Source organism: Rhea americana, unplaced genomic scaffold (genome assembly GCF_003343005.1).
Source record: "Rhea americana isolate MKP2758 unplaced genomic scaffold, rheAme1 scaffold_7, whole genome shotgun sequence".
NCBI classification, from domain to species: Eukaryota; Metazoa; Chordata; class Aves; order Rheiformes; family Rheidae; genus Rhea; species Rhea americana.
Genome location: NW_028186867.1, coordinates 2,167,340 through 2,191,247, shown reverse-complemented (window position 1 = coordinate 2,191,247; position 23,908 = coordinate 2,167,340). Strand labels below are relative to the sequence as shown.

General features: G+C 37.8%; 1 protein-coding gene across 4 annotated transcripts in view; it reads left to right on the top strand.

Moving 5' to 3' along the window:
• TBL1X (transducin beta like 1 X-linked) overlaps positions 1-23,908 on the top strand; it is a 202,647-nt gene that overhangs the window by 139,435 nt on the left and 39,304 nt on the right. For all 4 annotated transcript variants that reach the window (XM_085321548.1, XM_085321551.1, XM_085321549.1 and 1 more), the window contains 2 exons: positions 5,008-5,115; positions 22,499-22,644. In XM_085321548.1, the coding sequence (XP_085177674.1) occupies positions 5,058-5,115; positions 22,499-22,644 (204 nt within the window). In that variant the 5' untranslated portion in view covers positions 5,008-5,057. The remainder of the gene's footprint in view (positions 1-5,007; positions 5,116-22,498; positions 22,645-23,908) is intronic.

Below are 23,908 nucleotides of genomic sequence, written 5' to 3'. Positions count from 1 at the left end.
GAAATTATTTTTCAACAAAAAATAGTGAGGTTAACAAAGCAGCTCCTTCTTTGAGAAATGGTTTCTGGCTTTGGGATATGTTGTTTCGCACTGAACTATAGAGCRCATGGAAAACAGTAATATAGTGGTTTGGCTATGTTGTTACAGTGCCTTCCCAAAGGAATAGTTCAATTTGTCTCATGTTCACATTCTCTTCTACACGATGGGGAGACTCCACTGGCTCCTCAGAGATGTAGCTTAACGCATGGAGCCATCGTGGATAAGAGAATAGGAGAATGAGTACATCAACTCTGGTTCCCATGCAGCAGTGCATTGATTTGGAAACATTAAATATTTGAACTTTCCGAAATGTTTTTATTTTTATGAGCCCTCTCATAAAAAGTTTTGCCTGTTTTCTCCCTTTTTTTTCTGCTTTTTTCTGTTTGTCATTAAAACTTCTCTTGGGAAAAGACATTTCAACCTAAACTTGTCAAATAAGTAGGTAAGTAGTACAGTCCCTCCAGGAGATAAAAGTAAGTTGGGTTTTTTTAATAGTAATGACAAAAAGCATCCTCCAAAAAGCTGAAGACTGCTCAGTATTCAATAATGCAGACTGGAGCTTGCAGATTTTTTTCGGGAGGTAATACGAGGACCAGGATTACTGTAAGGAGAGCCAGAAGTAGAAATAAGAAGCTTCTGTTTAGGTGTTTTCTCTAAATGGCTAGCCTGTTTCCGTCTTGCTGAAAGGAAGATTGCCTGGTGACTCCCACTCTCTGTGGATGGCAATGCTGTTTCAAGTAGCAAATGTAAACTCCTTTCCTGAGGCRGCCTCTGCTGTAGCTAGGGAGAGCCCTGTGAGTATGGTTTAGAAGAGAGGGAGAGGAGCTGCCTCTTTTGATGCTCTTCCAAAGTTTAAAAAGTGGTTTTCCTTTGATTCTTCAGTCACATCTCCCTTATTTGTGTTAAGACAGTGCCAAGAAAAGCAATCATTTTATGTGAATAGGGAGTGTGATGCAAATAAACTAGTCATGACTGACCTGGCTAGGGCTGTGCAGAAGCTCAGCTRTACCCTAGGCTGCTTTCTCCAGAGTCACTTGGAGGGCCCATTAACAAGATCTCTAGTGCTCCGGAAAGGTTGATTTTGAGAAGAGTACTATGTCAGTGAATGGAGCCAAATCAAGTCCAGTGCTGTACTCAAGGAAATAAGCTTCCCTGGGTTCCTAGGGGAGCGTACTGCAGAGGTAGCTTTGCTGGAGCCAGCTCTAATCCAACTGAATGAGTTAGTTYGGCAAAAGCCAAGCAGTCCTAGAAGCAGAACAGCGGTAGTGCATCTGAGCTAATAACCCATCTTTCTACCTCTGCATGTGAAACATGGCTGCAAGCCTATCCCTGCAGAATGGAGAGTTGAGTATATATTTAAAATAGTTAAATTTAATTTTGCATGATCTTTGCGGGATCTTAGGAACCTATTCACTGAGCGGTTTTGAATGTTTGGGGTCCACAGTACTTTGGGAAATCCATAGCCTTAGTAGGCTATGCTCACAAGTTCAGACATTCCTAAATATCTGCAGGATTGTAGCCCAAAATATTAAGTCATAGTTGAAGCAAATAGAACTTTCTATTATGTGTAATCAGGTTCAGGAAAAAATGTTTCAAGTAAAGAAAGCTGGAACATGTGTTTGAATGCTTTCTATAAATCTGRTCGAGAATGTCAAGAGTGCACATGTTATTGCTGGTTTAAGTGTGAAATGTCTCCAAAAACACATCAGCATTGTCTCTAAATTACCCCCTAATTAAAAAAAATATATTAATCTAGCTAATATGAGTCTTCAGGAGACTATCAGTTAGCAGAAATAATTATATCACAATGATAACTAAAGGTTTTTCGAGYCTTCTACAGAAGTTTACATTTTTAGATTAGAAATATTGAGGGGAAGGCTAGTTGTGAGTTCCTTATGAATCAGACTTAGAGATACACAGGAGATAAGTATGTTTCTGTCCTTCCCACCGTGTTTTCTTTAGTCTCCTTTATTTGGGGTGTTTATCTGTCCGGAAGAAGGAAATCAGATTGTTAATGAAATTGAGCATGGTCTTCCGCTGCTCCGCCAAATTTCTAATGAATAGATTTCTCTGGGTCAAAGCCAAGATCTCTGGATCATTATGGATGGTTAAAAGCTTTACGGTTGTGTATCTGATTGCTACACAGGCATCTGTGGGAGGGAAAAAACCTTAAATGTATGAGTGGGGATCATCTGGTTATTTATGGCATGGTAACAATGTGTATAAAGATATGATCCGACACATATGTCAAAGTAATTCCTGTTCACTGACTTCAGGGAAAATGCATTGTAAATCCAGCTACTCCGTGTGTTTGGGATTCTGATACAAAGGTAGCTGCTCTAGAGGTTTCTCTGTGGCTGTCAAACTATTTATTTTGCAGTCAGGCTGATTTTCACTGGTTTTAAATCTTTTAAGAGAAGTCTTCTTTAAAAAAAACAAACAGAAAAAGGCAYTCCTTCTTTCCCTCCCCCTTCTCAAAGCAATGCTCTCTATTTGGGAAGTACCACGTTCATGTCTTAAATTAGCAAGATGCATCCAGGAACTGCATCTATAGTTTCTTGATAATTTTTTATTAATAAGGTTCATTTTACCACAAACTGCGTCATTGATGAAATTGAACTTTTGTAAGAAGTTTCAACTTTACCAACTTTCCTACCACCAAATACTGAAACTGCTATTCTAAAAATATTTTTTAAGAAGTTATATCAGGTATTTTTTAAGCCTTTAGCTGTCAAAGTTTCTTTATTTATTGTTATCATGACTGCAGTAATGGTAAGAGTATATTTTAAGCACTCAAACAGATAGAGATAAAAATGGCCATGACTGTTGCCATGACCGTCTTTTTTGTTCATTGCACGGTGATGATGATGCAAAAAGAGGCATGGTGAATTATTAATTATTCAGAAACAAGTCTGTTTACYTAGAAGAGGTATGTATAAAGTTGCATTTAAAAGTTAGCCCCCTTTAGGGAGCGTCTTCATTGGGTTTTGTAAGAAGTGCTGTCTTTCCCGTGCGTTCTCGGTGTGAAATCTGAAAAGCCATGCAAACAACTTTTCTGTGTCAGGGGCAGATTCCCCCAGCGACGCCTTAGCCCCACYGTGAATTGAGCTGGGCAAGGAGTGGAAGGAGTGTAGCCAGCGTCGGCATCCGTGCGGCTGCCTGGCCACGCGGCTCGGCCGGTCCCCCTTGCAGCCTTGGGCACCACTTTCTCTCTTCTTTCGGCATCCTTCCCCTGMGTGCTCGTCATGTCCCTATATGTACTCTGTTAGCCTCATTTCTTTGACTTGGTGCAGTGGTCTTTCCTCTTGCAGGATCCCTTGAGTTTAAAAGGTAGATCTGTCCCATATCCAAAGCAACTTAGTAACTGAGCTCCTTACAGATGTCAGTGCTTTCAATCTCCTGATTCTGTAGTAGAGAAATTTCAGCCCACTTTACATGTGAGGAATGGAAAAGAGACTAAATGACTTTCCAGAGACTTGCATGGTATGGTGACAGAACTGGATGTTGAATGCAGCTGATGTTGTCTTTATCCAGGACCTTAACAGAAGGGTGACGATTTTTCCAAAGTAGATGAGATTTTCCCAACTGAGAATGCAAGATTTTCAATATTTTCTATATTCTCRTTTTCCATGAAGTACAAACTATAATAATATGGACTAGAATACTTGAGAAAGATGACTCCCAAATTAGGAAGGCATGGGTTGCTATGGAAAAATGGCATCTAAGCCATTGGTGAAATATAGCAGTACAGTAGAATAAAAGGCATAGCAGGGTTCGAAAGACCTCCATTTACATAAATATGCAGAGACATCTGTTACAGTCATGAGTGACCTGCTGGTTTAAATCATCAGCAGGGGAAACTTGTAGTCGATCAGTAGTGCCTGCAGTAGCAGGTGCTACTTTAGGCAACAGGAATTACTGAAGAGGTTTTCGATGAACAAAGACCTCTCTACTTGCCAAGAAGAGACATACGGAAAATTGAAACAAACAGCATACGCCTATGATGTTTCATTTATAATACACAACAAGATTGTAGTGTACACTTCTATGTCCAAATCTTTACATGATTAGTAATAGATATGTTGTAGCTGATGAAGATGTAGAATTTATGTCTGAAAAATACTTACGTCTTTTAAAACCAAACTACTTGAATCAGATTCCCAAAAAGGAAATGAATTATTGTCAGGATTTAATGGAAAATGTTCCAGGGAAATTTATCATCTAAAATACAATATGTTGTGTATTATCACAGTATATGCCCAAAGTAGTAATACAAAACTGTCATCCTAAAGGTTATGATTACATAAGTGAATAATTGAAGTTTAATTCTTGATCATCATTAATCACCAAAGACATTATAACATTTTAACTTTTTATAATGCCAGGATATTTGTATTCCTTATTAGCACAAGGTATATTGCATTATTTCACACACACATACCACTGTAATAAAATTTGTAATTTCACCTTAAATGTAGATTTGTTTCTATTTATGGGAACTTTCTTMAGTTCTCTTTATAACATATAAAGGAATAATCTGTCTTTTAAGTAGATGAACTACTGGACAGAAGACTGGATTACAAWTCTGGGGATAGAAAATATATGTGACAGTAATTGGCAGCAGTTCTGATTAGAAAATATTCAAGCAGTAAAGAGTAGTGTCCAAAGAACCTGTAATGAAGCCACGTAAGCAAAAGAAATAAAATTTGAAAGGGCTTTCGAGGTTTAAAATGTTCTCTCTCCCTCTGACGCTCTCTCTATATGAAGTATTACTCTTTAATTAGAATAAATATATTATAGCTTGAGTACTTGATTCACAATATTTATCGGGTACCTCACATGGGGACGTAAGAGCTCTTATAAATATAACCTTTAAATACCTTAATAACTCCCACCTCTATTTTGATAAAAAAATTAATAATGAAGCAAGATAAAACAAAATCTGTTCTTTTCTTTCCCTTTGAACAGAGCGTGGATCATACTTCTCGTAAACCTCATCATATTGAGGTTGGGCTAAGATGAGCATAACCAGTGACGAAGTGAATTTCTTGGTGTATCGCTATCTCCAGGAATCGGGTAAATTGCCTGTCTTTCATCACAGCTCCAGGTCATAGATAAAGTGGGGGAATTTGGCTTTTTGCATGGTGTTGCTTTAGGAATGTCATATTGAGTGATTTAGACTGATATACACAGACTAAATATTTTTTGAACAAATCYGTGTTTCTTTGAAATCATAGTCTTGATCATAATAGAAGTGCAAACACAACACAGGTACAAAGTAAACAGTGCAGTTAGGCAAAACAGGAAAATAACATTATATKAACAAATGTTTTTATAGAGTTATATCATCTTGGCCAAAGGGTTTTTTTTTTGGCAGCACTGACACAAGCACATTGATTCTGTGTCTCTTTTTCTTAGCTACTTGTAACATTTCTGTCAGGTACTTATTAAGTAAAGAGGGATTTTCTCCAAATACCTTTTACATTAGCTGTATGAAGTCGAGCTCCTAAATGGAATATTGGGTGCAAATATCTGATGTTTTAGAATTTAATCAAGATAATTATGTATTGTGAACTGTGCAAGTGACATCTCTTTTTGGTGTCAATATAGCTCTGTCTCACTATCACTTCCATTGCTGTTTTCATCCCCAAAACAAGAATGTCTTTCAGAGAGCCCTTCCTTTCAGAAATAAAGTTTCATCTTCTATTCAAAACAATATTAAAAATGAAACATAAAATTTACAGTATACTTTGTTTTCCAAGTCTTGAATTCACTTTCTGACTGCAAGTAGTAGACATTCTGTTCACTAGTGGAAAATGCTCTGTTAATGCAGAGGTGAGAGGGGATCAGAAATATTGGCAATAGATTTATAGTCTGAAACCCAGTAGGATTGGCTCTGTGCCATGGGTTGGTGAAAGTAGAATTGGCTAAAAATCTTGGTGTTTCACATTCTGGAAGACAAAGTTATACATTTTTGTGAAAAATACACCTCTTATTTAAGCCAGCTTCAGAATTAGCCCTCCAGACTAGGGAGACGTCTTGAATAGAGGACCAAAAATCCAGCAGGTAGATGATAGTAGGTCAGCCTACTTCTGTTCAACTAATGAGCCGTAGATATGGGTTCCTTGGATATATTGTTTTGATTTGTTTCTTCTCCTTCCAAGGCTATTTCAATCCCAGGAGCTCAAATCCCTRTGCAAGGAATTTCCACTGAACTTCAAAGGAAGATTTATTACAGTTTTTCAGGATTTGGTCTTTTAAAACATTTCTTTGAGAGTACAGTGCTGGCCTGTGCTAGTAGCTGTTTTCTCAGATTGTATTCTCTCTAATAACAAAGCTTTTCAAAAAATGGTCTGGCTCTTGCATGCAATCTGATAAAGGAAAGATAGGAACTAAGAAAAACAAAATTTCATGCATAAGTTGTTAATTTTTTTAAAATAAACTATTGAGTACCATACTGGAAAATGCTTTTGAACATTAAAGTGATGCACAGATGGACATTATCAGAGGCTTGAAGAATCCTGAAATTGGTTTACATTGTTATATTTGTATTGTAAGAGATTCTACACAACACTGTATTAATACAGTAACTTTTCCTGATGAAAAAAAAGAAACAAAGAAAACTGTCTTTTATATTCCTTTTAATACAGTAATAAGGTAAATTAGTGTTGTGTAGTGATTCAGAAGGGGGCTTTGCAAAGTCAGTCAAGACCGGAGGTATCAGCCAAATGTGAAGAAAAAGTTCTTTTATGTAACACCCTCTCCCACAGGCAAARAATATTTTTTGGAGCGAACTTCACACACAAATTTTCATTGTAATTGCARGTTTTACTGCTCTTTTTTCTTATATAGTAAGTGTCAATTTTTTTTCATTTAATCCACTCAGAGATAAAGATATTCAAAAGTGTATTGTGTTTCCACTGGTTTTGCCATATTTTAGCCCTATATAAACTGATAAGTGAAGAGAGGAGAAATTGGGGTTAAAYATTTGAAGAAATACTCAAAAATGCTTCAAACTGAGCATATTAAAACTGAGATACTAGGTACTGGTTTATTAGATGTACCTAACAGTTGGCAAGTAATTCCATTCAGCAAATGAGAACTATAAGCAATGATGAATTCACCAATCTCTTTAAAAGGCATCTTACACTTTGTTTGATCTTCTTCCATACTCTCACTGTTTTTGTGTAGAGATTGCTGTATCTGTATTTTCACATAAGGTAGGGTAACAAGACAGAAGTTGTTATATATATATGAAAGGTGTTAAATCAATAGCTTCAAAAATAATGTATGACAAATATAGAGGGCTAGTGTTTATTTTAAATTAAAGTTCAAACACCTACAGTTTAAGGAGTTTGCTGAAACAGGGATTGTTAGATTGACTGTATATTAACGTCAGMTGATGCCAAAGCTTTTAAAAATTTTATCAAGCTTGACCATAAGAATTGCTTACAAAACCCTACACATGTTCAGTTTTCCTTTTCAGTTATCTTTCTTTAATCTTCTCTAAAAATTCCAGGCTTTGACCATAAAGTACAGGAAAAAGGTGGGAGGAAGAAAAAAACAACAAAAGGAAATATGTATGATAAAACAACGGCGTAAAAAGCAACCTATGCCTGCGACATTTCAAGTATTTTGCAGCTGTAAGGCATAGAAGCACTTGAGATTATTTAAAATATTACCATAGCAAAGATATTAATTGGTGCTTTGCATTTCATWATGAAAATGCTTGCAGGTCATTCTAATGACAGTTCAAATCTTCTAAAATTGAAGTTAGAAATGAAATTCAATAATTATATTTTCCTCCTTAATTCTCCCTCAGACCAGAAAAGTTGCACAGGAGAGTATTAATAGAGTTGAAATGTCTAAACCATTATTGTTGCTTTTTAACAAATCTTGGCGTACCAAGGGGAGTTCCAGTGAACTGGAAAAAACAAATGTTGCGCCAGAATTTTTAAAGGTTAAATAAGATGATCTAGGTAACTGTAGGTCAAGGGAAACCACTAGAAGGTTGAAACTAGATACCTCCAACAAAAAATTAAGAGATGACRACATAGCTAATACTAGCCAGCAAGCTTTAGTGGATAATGGGCTTGTTGAACAAACTTGATACTGTTTTTTGTGAGATTACAAGTTAAGTTGACAAGGATAACAGTAATACCCTTAGGCTACTAGATAACATTTACTTAGTCTTGTTGACTCTGTKGTCAAAAACAAACAAGAAAAGTAATACTATGTAAAATTAGTTTAACCAGAGTGGTCACATAGATTAAACACTGGCTAACAGGAGAATCTTGAAAAGTGATTGGAGATGGAGAATATTCATCTCAAAGCCTGTTTCCAGTGGGAACTCACAGGAATCTGTTCTTGGCCTGATACTGCTCAACAGCTTTATCAGTTACCTGGAAGGAAATACAAAATGATTCCTGAGTACATTTGCAGATGAAACGGAAAATGAAATGGTAAATGATTAGTTACACAGCCTGATCTAGATTCAGACTGTGGGTACAGTCTGGATACAGGCTGTATGGTTTAATAGAACAAAATGTAGCCAGGGAGACAGTCTGTATCGCGTGCCCTGCTGCCTTGCTTGTCCTCGCTYGGGCTGTTGCCTCCTGTGAGTTCTGCAGCGCAAGGGCCCAGGTCAACACAGGGCTGGARAAGGTGCCTGGTCCTCACTTTGGATAGGGACAACCTTTCAGTGTTAGGCAGTGCACTCAAATCCCTTCACACACACTGGACTTGGACAAGTTTGTGCTCTAATTAGCTATATAAAATAAAGAAAGAATTGCCTTCTTACATAGGTGCTGTCTCAGAGCTGATTTTTTGTCAGAAAAAAAGCAGTGCATCAGACATAATTTTCWTTTAAGCTCTGTAGGTGTAGGAATTCTACCACTCAGTTTGCTAGGTATTTTCGCTTCCACTGTAGGGTCATGAACGCCCCCCGATTCCTGGGGTATAAAGAAGGTGGGTGTTTAATTTCTGGTTGAGATTGTTACTTCGTATCCAAAAGCTAAGTCCTGCAGTGTTCAGCTAAATCCCTTTTGAATATGAGCTTTTGGCACACAGCTTAAAATAGTCCAGTTCTTAAAAGTACCAAGCACTTCCAAACTTTGTTCACCTCAGGAGTCAAACCTTTAAAAATCAAGTTACATTTATTTGTAAGTGTCTTGGTTCAGAGATTGTATTTAAGTGAAAACATTTGGACTTAGTTAATAAAATAGACTTAGATTATATATGTACCAGAAAGGTTCTGCTAGTGCAGAAATATGAGCACAAAAAATACTCCTACAGTAGATATGGTTATACCAACAAAGCCAGTGCATTGACACAGATGAAACAAGCTATGTGAAAAAAAATATATATAGTTCTACCATCCAAATAACGTTGGATCAGGATTGCATGTCTTCAAACTCCTGATCAACATACTTTTGCCAGCAGCAGTCTTTACTGCCAACATATTCCTTCTATTGGTTTTCTTCCGAGTGAAAAACTGTGTTTCTACCAAAATCATTTAAAATTCAAAACCCATTCTGGTTTGTGTACTCAGAACAGAATTAGGCAATTATTTCTCTTTTGGAGTGAAAATCAGAACAATGCAGTAAGAATTCCAAAGAGAACTGAAAAGGGAGGAAAGGGGAAAAAAAGACAAAATCAGGGGAAATCAAATCTTTCACATACCTTTTAACCTAGAGTGTGCTGCCATCTGTTGCGAGTAACAAATCCTGTATTAGGTCCACGTGCTACAGTAAGTTACCTTGCCTGTCCAACCCAACTCGTCAATTCAATTATTAAAGCTTTTTCAGATTTGAAGTTTTTGATGTATTGATTGGTTTGTGTTCCTCTTCTAGCACTTGCACAGTATGGAATCCTTATCTGAAAATCAACTTCCCATCTATCAATTGCTTATGTTGCTCTCTAGCAGGACATTATTGTAGTGGATGTCTCCTTTATAGTTAAGGTTGCACCACAGTTCCATTTTTCCTCACAGCTTTCACTGTTCAGGTTGAATTTTTTCATGTTTTATGATATACAGTTGATAAACTATTCCTCAGTGTACAATCAATGCCATCTCCAGGGTAATGGCATAATAAAAACATTAGCTGCATGTTTTTGCTAGAAAAGATTTTCAGTGAAATTTTTAGCTGGTGACTTGGGACAATTTACCATTACACTTCAGAATTGTCATTTGTTTCTTCCCAACTATACAATTTGAGGCAGCTAATATTATATAGTTGTTTTCACTCTGTAGATTCAAGATGACAGCAATGCATTGGTCTATGTTTGGTTCACATTTGACAGATTTTCCTTGTTTTCTAAAAGATAAGACCTTCTCTCTTGGTTTAAGCATAGGCTCAAGGGCACAGTTACACAGCATGAATTGTTTCTGCAAATCATGGCACAAAATTCTTTGTAGAGTTGGCATGTGCAAGCAAGGACATTTCCTGTCTGTGGATCTTAGTGTCATTCTGCCTGTGGACATTATAAAGGACATGGATGTTCCAAAGCTTCAGGGATTTCATCACTGTGCAGTTGTCCAACTTGATACTCGTATTTTGAATTGTGCTAAATTACACTTTTCCCAATGCCACAATTGCTTTAGAAGAAACCAAAAAAATTTGAAGGAAAATATCTTCTTCATGAAGCGTTCTTGTAATTTTTTRAAAAAGAAATTTAATACGAAAGGTAAACAAAGCATCACAGTTTGCACAGGTAAATTCTCAGGCAATAGGAAATGACTGAAGATTAATATTCTGTTCTATTAAATTTATACTTTATGCAACAGTCTTACTTATAGAAGCCTATGTAATTTTTGTCCAAAGTCCATATTCTTCTGCATATAAAGTACATGTTTAGAGTATTTTGAATAATTGTGTATGGCACAGAGTTCTTGAGTCACAGATGTGAAAAGTGCATGTTCAGAGTAATTCAGATTAAGCATAGCAGAAAATATTGGCATATATAGGTCAGCTAAATTTACTTCAAAGCCTACTGCTTCTTTGGCATAGTAGGAAGGCTGCTGCTAGGTAGAAAGGGAATATAGAGTGTATGGGTTTTGCTTAAATTATTAAACTATACACATTGAAGAATAATTCATGAGAAGAATGAGACTCTTGTCAATAAAGACACTTGTCTAGTGTGACAATAAAAGTAATGGTGTGTACTGGTAATGGAGTCTGGGAATAATGATTTTTCTTTTTTTTTGTTTCTTTTTTTTTCCCCCAATTTGACTCATTAGGATCGTAGTGTTGTTCAGATTGGAAGGTATCTCACAAGGTGACATATTCACAGGATGAATGAGGTTGGAAAACACCTCTGGAGGTCTCTTGTCCAACCTCCCTGCTCAAAGCAGTATCAGCTAGAGCAGGTTGCTAAGGGCTGTGTCCAGTTGGGTTTTGAATATCTCCAAGGATGGAGACAGCCTCCTTGAGCAACCTGTGCCAGTGCTCAGTTATTCTCACAGGAAAAAAGCTTTTTCTTCTGTTTAAATGGAATTTCCTGTATTTCAATGTGTCTGTTGCCCATTGTCTTGTCACTGAGTACCACTGAGGAGAGTCCGCCTCTGGCTCCTGTACTCCCACCACATCAGATATTAATACACATTGATCAGATTCCCCCCCCCCCCCAGTCTTCTCCAGGCTGAAGAGTCCCAGCTCTCTCAGCCTCTCCTTGTTCATCAGATGCTCCACTCCCTTCATCACCTTTGTGACCCCTTGCAGGACTCACTCCAGTAGCTCCATGTCTCTCTCATGCTGGGGAGCCCAGACGTGGACCCAGCACTCCAGGGGTGGCCTCACCAGGGCTGAGCAGAAGGGAAGGAGCAGCTCCCGGCACCTGCGAGCGGCACTCTGCCTAATGCAGCCCAGCTGCGACTGGCCTGCCTTACTGCCCCTGCACGTTGCTGGCCTATGTCAGCTAGTCCAGCCTCCTGCTTAACCCAGGGGAGCTTCAAAGGCATTTTAAAGGACCTACATAAAGGTGCTTTTACACCCAGTAGTCACTGGAATGCTCTTGAAACTGTGTACAAAACTATGCTGTAACAGTAAGGATAGGAGACCTTTTATTTACTGAGGGAAAAATACATCCTTGAAATGACATTCTCCCAGTCAAGGATAAAACAAACGTTTTGATGTTATTCCAATAACTGTCGGTGGCTGCATCATTTCTGTGTATAGGTGTGTTATTGGTGGCTCCTGGGCCGCATATGCTCTGCCTGCAGTATGGAGTARCTCTGTAGTTCATAGACTAAACTCAGCGGCGCTGATACAAACATGTTTGTGTATTTGTTTAGCTTCTGTTTGCACACTTTTGTGCTGGGTATAACTGAGTGAGGTATTATTAATCAAATAAAATAATACACCGTTTAAGGAAATACGTGAAAACTGAGTGTTTAAAGGCCAGAGCCTTAATCTTTTCTGTACCTCAATTTTCCTGTCTGAAAATGAGGGTAGTACTGTGTACAGTACCTCACAMCAGATGGTAGAAGGTTATATTCCTAAAATATTTTGAAATCCTCTAATGAAAGGCCACTACAGATGTGCTGGGACAATATTTAACAGTGTTTTTCCATTATTTCAAAGTACTATGTGTGAGTATATATACAGCTAAACAGAGTATGAACTGTTACACTTACTCTTCAGAAACTACTGTTAAGACTGAACACATGGATGTTTTCACCTTTTTGGCTGTATGACAGCCAGGCTTTGGGGCAATATGAAATCCATTTTTATTTGTCATGATTTAGCCCAGATCTGATCTGTGGGCACACAGCTTTATTTATATGATATGTTACCCTCTTTCGGGCCAGCCTACTCAATTAAAATAAAATGACTTAGGCTTATGATCCGAATCTGGGATCAATGGGCAGTTGAATGTAGAACCAGCATTTGTGACATTTCATGGATTATTTGAAATAAATAAACAGCACCGTGCTGTTATGATAGTGTAATATATGTTATAGTGACTCTTTTGGATAAGAATACTTAAGAAATTTGACAAAAGCAGTTTGAGTTTAAATAAAAGTGTTTCCTAAAATTCACCACAGAATCAAAATTCCTATTTAATGAGAAACTGTCTGTAATTATGTATGTTGCATATAATGTATCATAGTATATATATGTAACCTCCCCTGCATAATGTTTATGCAGTAAGAAAAAGAGTATGCTATAAAAAGGGTATAATTCATTTTAATAAACTGCTATTCTTTTTTTTATTTAATCACTCCCCTACTTTCTGCATCTCTTTTAAACTAGGGAAGGAGTTACTAAACAATTCCAGAAACAGTGAGACAGACTCTGAGTTTTAATTTATACATGTTAGTTCAGRGATGGATGACTGCTGAAGAAAAACATCTATTTCTTAATTAAGTACTGTATTATTACTCACAGTTTCTCACTGCACTAGTAATCATCTTTATTCTCTTTGCAAATACTAAATACWTTTTTAAAAAATCAGAGTCAGCTTTAAAAGGCCACTGGCTTTATTGGGCTGAAGTTCCTAAAAAATTTTTCTTTTAATTTACCGAAGCTAAGTCTGGACTTAGCTCTTGGGAAGAATGAAACCATTAGGTTCAATGTAAATACTTTTACCAGTCTCCCTTAAAGCTAAGCAAGTTTCTGAGCTTTCTAAGGTTTCTAAGCTGACAGCACCCCTATATCTTACGAAACAATGTGTGAATCAAAACCACATTGTGTGCTTTTTTCATAGAACAGTGAATAAATACTAGCAGTATTTGATGGTCAGTTTTCCAAAATCGAAATTCCACAGTGAGGAAGAAAAAATATTTTTACAGCCACAGAAGTTATTCATTTTGTCATACTTTTCTCTGGTTATATTTTCAAAAGAATGTAATAAAGTACATGAGGCCATTTTTATATGCATTTGTATGCATAGACTTATAATTTTGTGTCCGGATATCTACTTTACATATGGAAAGCAATTGTTTTGAATTTTTTTGTGGTGCAGTTCAAGAAGTCCTTTTGAAAGCTTTCTCTATGTCATTTATCCCTCTTGCATAATAACAGCAATTTAAATTCCATGTAAGAAGAGCAATACTTGGTGTAGAATTTTTTAAGTTCCTGTGAAGGAAAAAAATACACTAAGTATCTTGTTCTGTTGCCATTTGCAAAACCCTACTTACTTGGTATTTCCTCCTAGGTCTCTTCGCAGTTTTATTAACTTGACTATTTTAATTTTTCTTTGGCCTGAATGTTGCTATACAGTATTGAATCTCAGACACTGAGCAAATATGGTGATTTTAAGTTATATGAGCATAAACAATCATGCCTTTGTAAGTTTATTCCATAATATGTGTTCTCTGATTTTGTTTTTGATCCTTTAATGTCCTGTTTTTAAAGCATACATAAATACAGTATTAAGATATCATAGAAATATTAATATTGGGGGGAAGAAAAGTATGTGTAGGTCAGTATGAATTTGCTAGTAAAACCAGCACAAGTAGTACATACTTGTCTGTTTACTGCTTTTCCTATGATTCTCCAGGCCCAGTGAAAGAAGTTGTATCCACAGCATTGCATTTCTTTTATGAGTAAGACTGCATTTAATGCTGAAGACTCTGCCTGCACGACTATGTCCACTATAAATCTGACCTCCACACCTCCCTTTCCAGCATGGCTGTACTCACGCTCCTTTGAAGTGACTGTTTGTAGAAACCATGCTGATAGTGAAGTTTCTCTATGCCACTGCATATGCCACGAGCATCAGCAGTGGCGTCCTGTCTGCCACTGCTTGCGGTGTAGACCTAGTTGCAAGGTCTACATTGCAACTGGTAAAAGAACATAGCTTAGGGGAAAAGCCTGTGGTCTTTCTTATCTATGGTCTTTCTTATCTGAATGTGATCCTTGAAGTGGTRCATATCTACTTGTTGGATGTCTGATTCCGAGGACAGGAAAAAATGRTAATATCCCATCAACTTGGAAGGAAAAGAATACTTTTCTTTTTCTTGCAGTGGCCTTTGTAAGTTATTTTAAATCTTGCCTATAGTTAAATTCAAATGGTAGCTCTATGTTGATCTTTTCTTGCAAGCTATCAGACTAATTCACAGAGAATGAGTGAAAATGGGGATTATTTCAAACCTTATTTTTTAAAGAATTTTTGAAGTTCCTCTTTCCATTGCTCTTGTTCTGTTTTCTGTCTGTATCATATTTCTCTTTTTGTTATTTGCAGTGTTCAGAAAGATTTCAACAGTGAATGCCAAATACTGCTCATCARAAGATCATTTCCAAGTTGTGTTAATCTTTTCCAACATACTTTCCTTCATGAAAAAGAAAAGAACCTGCCAAATACATTCTTTGGCACATAATAAAATAATTTTGGGTAGCAGACATTTTCTCTAAATTCTTGGCAGAAGGTGAACAGGTCAGATATCCAAGAAAAAAGGGTGTTACATTTAATATTAGTGAGTAATTGCTTCTACAAAATTTAGGGTAACAAGCTCACTATAATTCTGGCAACTAATGTAAGCTGCAGTTAGTGATCCTTTCTTTATATTTCCCAGGGACTGTGAAAGAACTTGTAATACAGGACACATTTCCCAGGGCTCTGGAAATAATTTCAGTCATTCAGCAATCCTAATCTTAAAACAAATGTTCAGGCCTTATTGTTCAGCTGATTTTTCTAAAAATATATTTCAACTGCAGTTGAATATTTTAAATTGCTAATGTGTGTCCTTGTTAAGCCCTTTATATAATTGCGAAGGTAAGTCTTCAAAAATAAGCAGACACTGCCAAAAACAGAGAGGCACTCTAGGATATATTACTGAGAAAGAAAAAGCTCAGCTTGGAGAAGAATCTCAGTCTGCTGTGAATAATAAACTAGATGTGGTTTAGGATTTTTGCCCACCTATTTTTTTAACTGTTTGTAGAATATTATCACTGGCTCCAGGCACCAAACTTTTATTAATTTCAAGCAAACGTATTTCAGGGAAACCGCTGTCCTCTTTGTGAAACCTCTGTGTATGTACACTAGGGTTCTATGAAAATAAAGTTATGTTTACATAATTACATTAGACAGAAATTTAAGGAGAAGCTCAGACGGGGATCCATGTTATGTTCATAATTCTAGCTCACAGTGCGTAATATGGAAGGGGAAATACTAGATTTTAAAATGGCAACTGCAGTCAACTACAGTGAAAAACATCATTATATTCTCCTGGGCAATGGGCAACGAAACGTGTAATTTACTTCAGGAACTAGATTAGCATGTGTTAGGCCCAGGATCAAGAAAATACAGTTGTTCTAAATTAGACTATTTGCTTCTGGTTTTGCAGCCAGAAATTGCATTCTTATGTGAACTTTCAAATATGGACTTGGTGATACATGTTTCTTGCTTCTCTATGCTAGTAAATCTAGACCTTCAAAAGAATTAGTTTGGTGCTAATTGTGCTGTTTGTACATCATTAGTCCTTGGAGGAAATGGTTTTGTTAATGGGCCTGTTTCACTGCTCTTTAGTGGAACTTTTTTAAAGTGCAATAGTAAGACTCTGATTTATTTCAGCTCACYACATTGTACCATGCTTCCTTGCCTAGCTTCCTCCTTGGATGGCAGTCCCAATACCTGGATGTTGAACAGCGGAAGGCATTTTTCCACTATMTGCATGTAGTTTCCTTAGCATGCTCTGCAAGCCGTTGTGCTGGGTTTGGTGGCGTGGTAAGGCTGCTGATAGGAGAGTGTGGAGCCGTCTTTTCCTCTAGCATGTGATTTTCTTTTGCCTCATTATTCTGTGGAATGTTTCTACTTGATGGGCTAAATCTCCAATGAGTTTTGCATGTATACCCATTTATGGTCATAAAATGATTTTACTTCACCCTCTTATGCCCATTTTTTCCCCCTACAGCCTGTAGAGCTCTAGTCAGCTCCTGTACACATTCCATTCTTGCATGAATTTTTATATCAATAAAAGTTGCAGTGATAGGGCCAGATACTAGACTACCTTAAGAAAACGGGCAATTATGCACTCAAAAAAGTGAGATTGCCAGCAGGTCACATTGTAGCCGTTGCAGGTTGGTTCTACTGAGCCAGAAGATTTAATCATTTCTGCAACCTTGGTCATTTTCATATCTTGTACCTGCCAGATACTTTCTAAGAGAACAGTTTGTTACTTCAGAGATGAAGATTGAAAGAACTTCTATTGGGAAATTCCATAAAGACAATGCAGTATCAGAGAAATCGATGAAACAGGGAGCGCTGATTATTTTGCACTGCACATAGAGATGGTTGAATTATTAGAGAGAAAGAAGAGGTATTCAGATAGTTTATGCCTCCTCTCTGTCTCTTTCCCTGTCTCTCTCTCAACATCACTAGTTTAGTGATTAAAAGATATGACACAGACCTCCATATAAAATCTTACTTCTTTCTGGGACAGAGGGCCATGCTTGGCATGAGCTTTACAAAGATTTGTAAGAATGAGTTGTTACTTGAACTCAGTGTCTGGATAGAGGCTGCTGATCACACCTGAGATGCGTGGGAAAGACAATTTGATGTTCATAACTCCTTATTCTCTGTCTCCTTTAGCAATAAAAATATTTCGATGAAGAATCACACAGTATGARTAATTAAACTGAATAGCTTACAAATAACCTAGAGGCAAAATCTGCTTTTTATAAATGATTTGAAAAGTATATTAAGTAAGTTTACCAGGAAAAAAAAATGTCCAGGTAGTTCACAGATAGAAAACTAAAGCAGTACTCAACAGATAGCTTAACTATTGATAACCAGGGACTCCAGAGTAACTGGCTAGGACTGTTATTTCGGAAATCATTGCTCACAGAGTCCTTTTTATGTAGTTCTGTTCACCTGTATGTTTGCAGCAGAAGCTGTAGCTGTTGCCGTTTAAGAATACAGTTTAAATAAGACTGCTTTTTACAGTGCTAAAGGAATCAGGAAGTGGAAGGAGCACTTAGTGAACAAGCAGTTTGTTGGATCTACAAGTGCCAGATGAACTTGTGCAGGGAATACTCAGCAGCACCCCATTTATGTGCTTATAAGGAATAATTATTAACATTTAGAGCAGGTGAGACACATCTCTCGTGATGGCAAGGAATTCTCAGGGCTATGTGGCAGTGCAGTTCTCTTTCCTTATGCCTACATTTGGTATGCATTGCTACTATGAGCCAGATTTGTTGCAAACAATTAAAATTACATAGCCTGCAGGTCAAATAAGCACACAAAGAACAGAATTATGCTCATTAAAACAAAAACTAATCACTTTGTAATCAATAACAAATATTGTTTTAAGGGAGACCCATTTTTAACTGAAAAGGAGCAGTCAAGGGAAAAGAAAAATCTCAGTCATCTCTATTTCTGCAGTTACAGCAAAATGTAGCAGTGAGATTTTGTAAAACAGCCCTACATAGCATTTTTGGCACTGCCTAGGGCAAGAATTCCCAAATGGCTGTATAGGTATCACTGATAGTATGTACAGACACCTCGAAGTGGGAAATGATACAGCACAGAACCAGGACCTGTTGTCACTGTCAGTGGTTAAAAAAAGTGTGGGAATTTCTGAACAAGGAATTTCTCTTAGTTTTCAACTCAAAACACTTGCATAACAATTTCTGGAGTGGGGGATAGGGATTCATTTAAGTCATTTCCTCTGCATGCGTTCTATGTCCTCTATTTTATGTTCTGTATAATCTTTCAAGACGTAACTGCTCCACAATTCGTAGATCACCTACCTTAAAGATAACGTCATTGGAAGTCTGCAGTTAATTTCTGTTGATATTGGTATTTTTTCAGGTATAATAATGTATGAATAATATTTACACATTGTACAGACTTAATGGTTATATTTCTCATCCTTTCACTGGARTGAGTCAGGGAAAACCTGGAAGCCATTCTCTCAATTCTGCCAAAAAAAAAAAATGCACAGACTTTGTCACTGCACAAGTGACTGTCCAGTTCAGTGGTGCAAAACCAGTTAAGTGTGTGGTCACAATCTTCCCCATCAGCCCTTTGTGTTTATATCTTTAGCTTTAAAAGATCGTTGTCTCATTTTGGAGGATTTACTGCATTAAGATTTCATTTATTGATGCTACTTAAATGTAAATTAGTGCTTTATAGAGTGATTATTACAATTACTAAAATGATAGGATTTACAGAAAATAAGACATATGGAGATAGATTTGCAACTTTCTTCTTTCTTTCTTCCCCTCCCCCCCCCATTTCATTCCTAGCTTTGATCTATCGAAATTTCATATCATCTCTATCACATCATGTCTTAAGATTCCCATTTGCAGCACATTCTGTCTCTGTTCTACTTCTCCCTAACTGCCTTGACAGCCTGCATAGAGTCACTGGAGGGAGTGGTGTACTGATTTTTTGGCTTTGTGTTCCCTAATGTGGTTTCATGAACTTCAGAAGGAGGGCCAAGTTAACATTTGTAACACAAGCATTTAAATAGCTAACATTTAAAACACTTGCCTTTGTTTAATAGAAATCACCTTTTTATAAGACTGAACTATAAAGAGCTACAACATTGCTATATAATGCAGTGCACTCACATACAGAACCCCAGAGAAAACTGGTGACATCTGCTAACTATAAAAGCAAAGCTCAAGTGATTTTTCAGTGTTATCTGAAACCTGACACGGGTGGAGCTTCCATCAGGATTTTCTTAATTGTATTCATCATCTTTAAAATTTTCGTATGGGTCTTATGAAAACATTGCTATAGCTGTATAAGAAACCAGGAGATAAGTAGCTGTTGGTTACCTCAGTTGCTTTTTCTTTAATTACATTTTTATGTCAGGATTTTTCCAAGAGGTGTGAGGACCACACTCACCTGAACTCAGCAGCACCCACYTGAACAGTTTAACTCTGTTGGTTTTCAGCATTTGGATGTTTGCAGCTAAGATTTTAGGGAAGTTGTCTTGACTGCTGGAGATGTGTAAATATTGCTGTTCCATGACACTGGAGCTGGGAGTGTTGTGTTTTGTCATCTGACAGGGGCTTCTGTAATGGTTCCTTACCATCAAGAGAACCTGTATAATAAAAAGATCCATGACAATAATAAAACTGGGTTTTTATGCTGAGAATSTCCTTTTTTCACATGAGTCAGGTGAGCTGTGTTACTCTTTGAGGATGTGGCAACTCAATACAGGACAACGAGGTTAGCTATTTGTGACGTTAATCTGGCAAAGCCATTGCTTGAAATTTGCCAGCAGCCAACTCCAAAGTCAGCAAGATACCAAATGCAGAAGTGACAGACACAAAGTCATGGTTAAACCTACTGTACATCCACAGTAATGGCTTTATCGCCTTCTTTATAGTTTTCTATAGAGGCTTGTTGGTTGCCTTTTTTATGCCATCCATCTTCTGATTGAATCTGGGACTATTTTGCAAAATGCTGAGCCTCTAGCTGCTGCCTGTTATAGTAGCAAACATCAGGGATTTTGGATGACAGCTTAATCACCTGATCCCTTTTTAAAACAGTTTGGCTGATTTATCCATCATGCATTTTAAGGTCTATTCCTTTTCAAGATGGTATTGTCAGTGTTAATATTATTAGTTCTGATTATACTACACATAAACAGAAACTAAGGGGGATCTGATTCTGTAATTCTGGTCAGTTGCTTGCCATATATTTATAGAGACAGATTTCGGTATCGAGTGATCGGGCCATGGACCTCTGACTCAGGCTGCCTGTGCTTAGTGCATGCTTTCTTTCTCTTTGTGGAACCCAGTAATGTGCTCAGATATTCTACAAAACAAATAACAAGGTAAAAACACTGCCACGCAGACCTTGCAGTCTGTTGTGGATGCAGCAGGAGGTGAGGCAGCTCATAAACTAGAGCAGGTCATAAAGAACAAGACAGAGTAAGAAGGGACCAGGGACTAGATAAATGATGCTGCATAGTTTTTCACGTGTTTTTTCTAGTGCTTTATTTTCATACCTTGCAATCTTTTGTAATTACACTCATAGCTGGACTGGATGCTTTTAAGTGGCACGCCAGAACTGGGGGAGAGTCAGGAAGGGAAAATAGGGTAGGGAAAGGAGAGGATAAGAGGGTGTTATCAGGAAGAGCAAAAAACATTGGCAAAAAAAATGTGTATGGGGAAGAGAATCACAGAGGAAAGAATACCGCAGTTTTCAAATGACAGGTATTTTGTTTCTTAGATTGTTTTTGCTATCTATCTATGGTCTTAATTGAACCACTTGCAAAAAGAATCTTTAAAAAATTTGAGTGAGAGAGTGAGAAAGCATTACTCCTAAAGCTGTGGAATAAGCCCAAAATCCTGTCCTCCAGCCCACACACAATTGGACATTGCATTGATATGGGGGAAATCCCTCAACGGACAAGACTATAAATGAAACTACTGTTGACAAGGGAAGGAGGCATAGCTATATTTAACAGAAGTATTTTCATTTGAGAGCTGCTTTCTGTTTTTTCTTTTTTCTTTCYTTTTTTTTTTTTTTTTCTTGTCTAGTCGGTGGAGACTGCTACGGCTCTTCCTGTTTGAGACAGCGCATGGGTGGTTTCCCCAAGGCTTTTAATGTTAGATTAATGCTCTGGAGACAGTGTGGTGATAAATGGGTTCCTACAGTTATATCTACATCCTGTTCTCCCTTCCCCCTCCTGCATGTGCCTGTACATATAGTCAGGCTGCAGTGCTTGCCTTCCTATCAAGCAACAGCTCAGAGCAGCTTCACCCAGCATCTCTTTCTTTAAAAYAGGTCTGCAAAAAATCTTCAATTTAGGATGCTGTCAACTTCATTACTGGCTATTTCTAGGACAATGACAAAAATGAAATAGAGAAAAAATTATGATTAAAAGAAGGATTCGTGAATTGGCTTGTCATCTGCTGCGTGACACATTCCAGTTAATTACGTTTGTGATTACTGTTCACTTTCAGAAAATAGGTTTATGGGAGTGGCCTTTTTTGTTGTTGTTTCATGTTTTAATGGCAATGCTCTGCATGTCATATTACACTCAGCAATAAATGTGGTGAGCAGAGCTTTTGAAATCTCTTCCCTTCTGTGAGAGAATGGCTCCCCTGCGTGAGCTGCATCTCTGCTTTGGTTTTATACAACTTGTGCGTAGGCTTCAGAAAACACTGATACTAAAATGTTGAAAGGAAAGTGAAGATTTGAGTCATTTTTACAATTAGTGGGACTTGCTCTTGGTGTGATTCATATTTTTTTCTTTTTTTTTTTCTTTTTAATTAGTAGATTTCTATGGTGATGCCTCCCAGTGCGCATTTCCCCTGCTGTATGACTTCCCTGGGGTGGGATGTGCCTGGGGAGTGGGGGGGCTGCAGCAGCTGAGTGGCCCTCAGGATGGCTCCGTTTAACCTTCTGAGTTCCCTGTAACCAGCTTGCCTTCCTCCGTTCACCCTCCGGCGTCTTGCAGGTCTTGCAGCCGGCTTATTTTTAGACTGCGAAGGTGCAGGTCACTGATGCGTTTCGCTTTCACGTCATGGCTTCCTCTGCCTGCTTTCAGGTTTCTCCCACTCGGCCTTCACGTTCGGTATCGAGAGCCACATCAGCCAGTCCAACATCAATGGAACACTAGTGCCACCTGCCGCACTCATCTCCATCCTCCAGAAGGGGCTCCAGTATGTGGAGGCTGAGATCAGCATCAACGAAGTAAGTCCCCCCCCCACCTCCGCCACCGCCAGAGCTCCCCAGCTCATGCAGCATCACTTTGGGGGCCAACCTTAACAGCCCAAATAATCCTGAGTTTCTCCTGACGTGGTTCCATTTTGTTCCTCATTCCTGTTTTGCCCCACCCCCAACAGAGTGCTGAAAAGCTCTGGAGATATATATATACATAGAGAGAGAGAGTGTGAGAGAGAGAGAGAAAGAGAGAGAGAGATTTCAGACTTCAGCCATGGGTTTGAGGGTTCACTTCAATGAATTTTATTGTGCTCCGACTAACAAAGTCAACAAATCACAAGTGCACAGATTCTTGCAGCAAACAAGAAAATGTGTGTATGTGTGTTTACAGTCTTGTGTTTTCAAGGTCACAGCAGGATTTGACGGGAAAGACCTGTAGTGTGGGTTCAAACTTCAGCCTTTGTCTCTCTTAGAAGCCAGTACTGCATGCAAGCCATGATAAGCCTGATCAAAAGTCCGTAGAAGTCACTGGAGGGATTCTTTTTGATTTCAGTGGTTTTGGCTCCAACCATATAAAGCCCAAGCATTGTCCCATCATGTACATGGTGAAGGGACTGTGGGTAAATTTTAATCCTGGCTGGGCCACTGTTGTCTATGTGGATTGTGTAAGCAGCCAGCAAAGTGCCTCTGCTCTCATATTGCACTGCTTGGAGAAACGAAGGGAGTATGTAGGAAAAAAAAATAGTATTTTTGCCCTGCTGACCTTAAAAGCATGATGCTTCGGGGGGAATGAAGCATGACAGATAAGCAAGTGCTGCATCGCAAAAATTTGCTATAGATGTTCGTAATTGTCAGAGATCTGCAATAATTAATAATCCATAAAAACCTTTTGCTTTTTCCTCTATAGCTAAATGTAGTATGTGAAGAAGCATGAGTGAGAAAAAAAAAAAAAAGAATATAAAAAAGAGAAAAGATTGCATTTGTAATGTGTGATTTGGAAACTCATTTGGTTTTTATCAGTAGCATTCTGTATAGTTTTCTTTTTAAGATGTTTAAGGGTTGTGTATATGTTATTTTTTAATTGGAGCAATGACATTTGACATTCATGCCTAACTGCGCTTTGATGCAGTTGTAATAACAAACCACTGTTAGGAATCTGTCTCAATTTGCTGCTACTTAACATTTTGCCCTATACTTGAAATTGGATCTACACAGTTGGACACTTCCATCCATGAACAGCAAGTTCAGGTTGTATGAAAGCCGTATGGATCTATTGCTATGAATCTCACTTGGG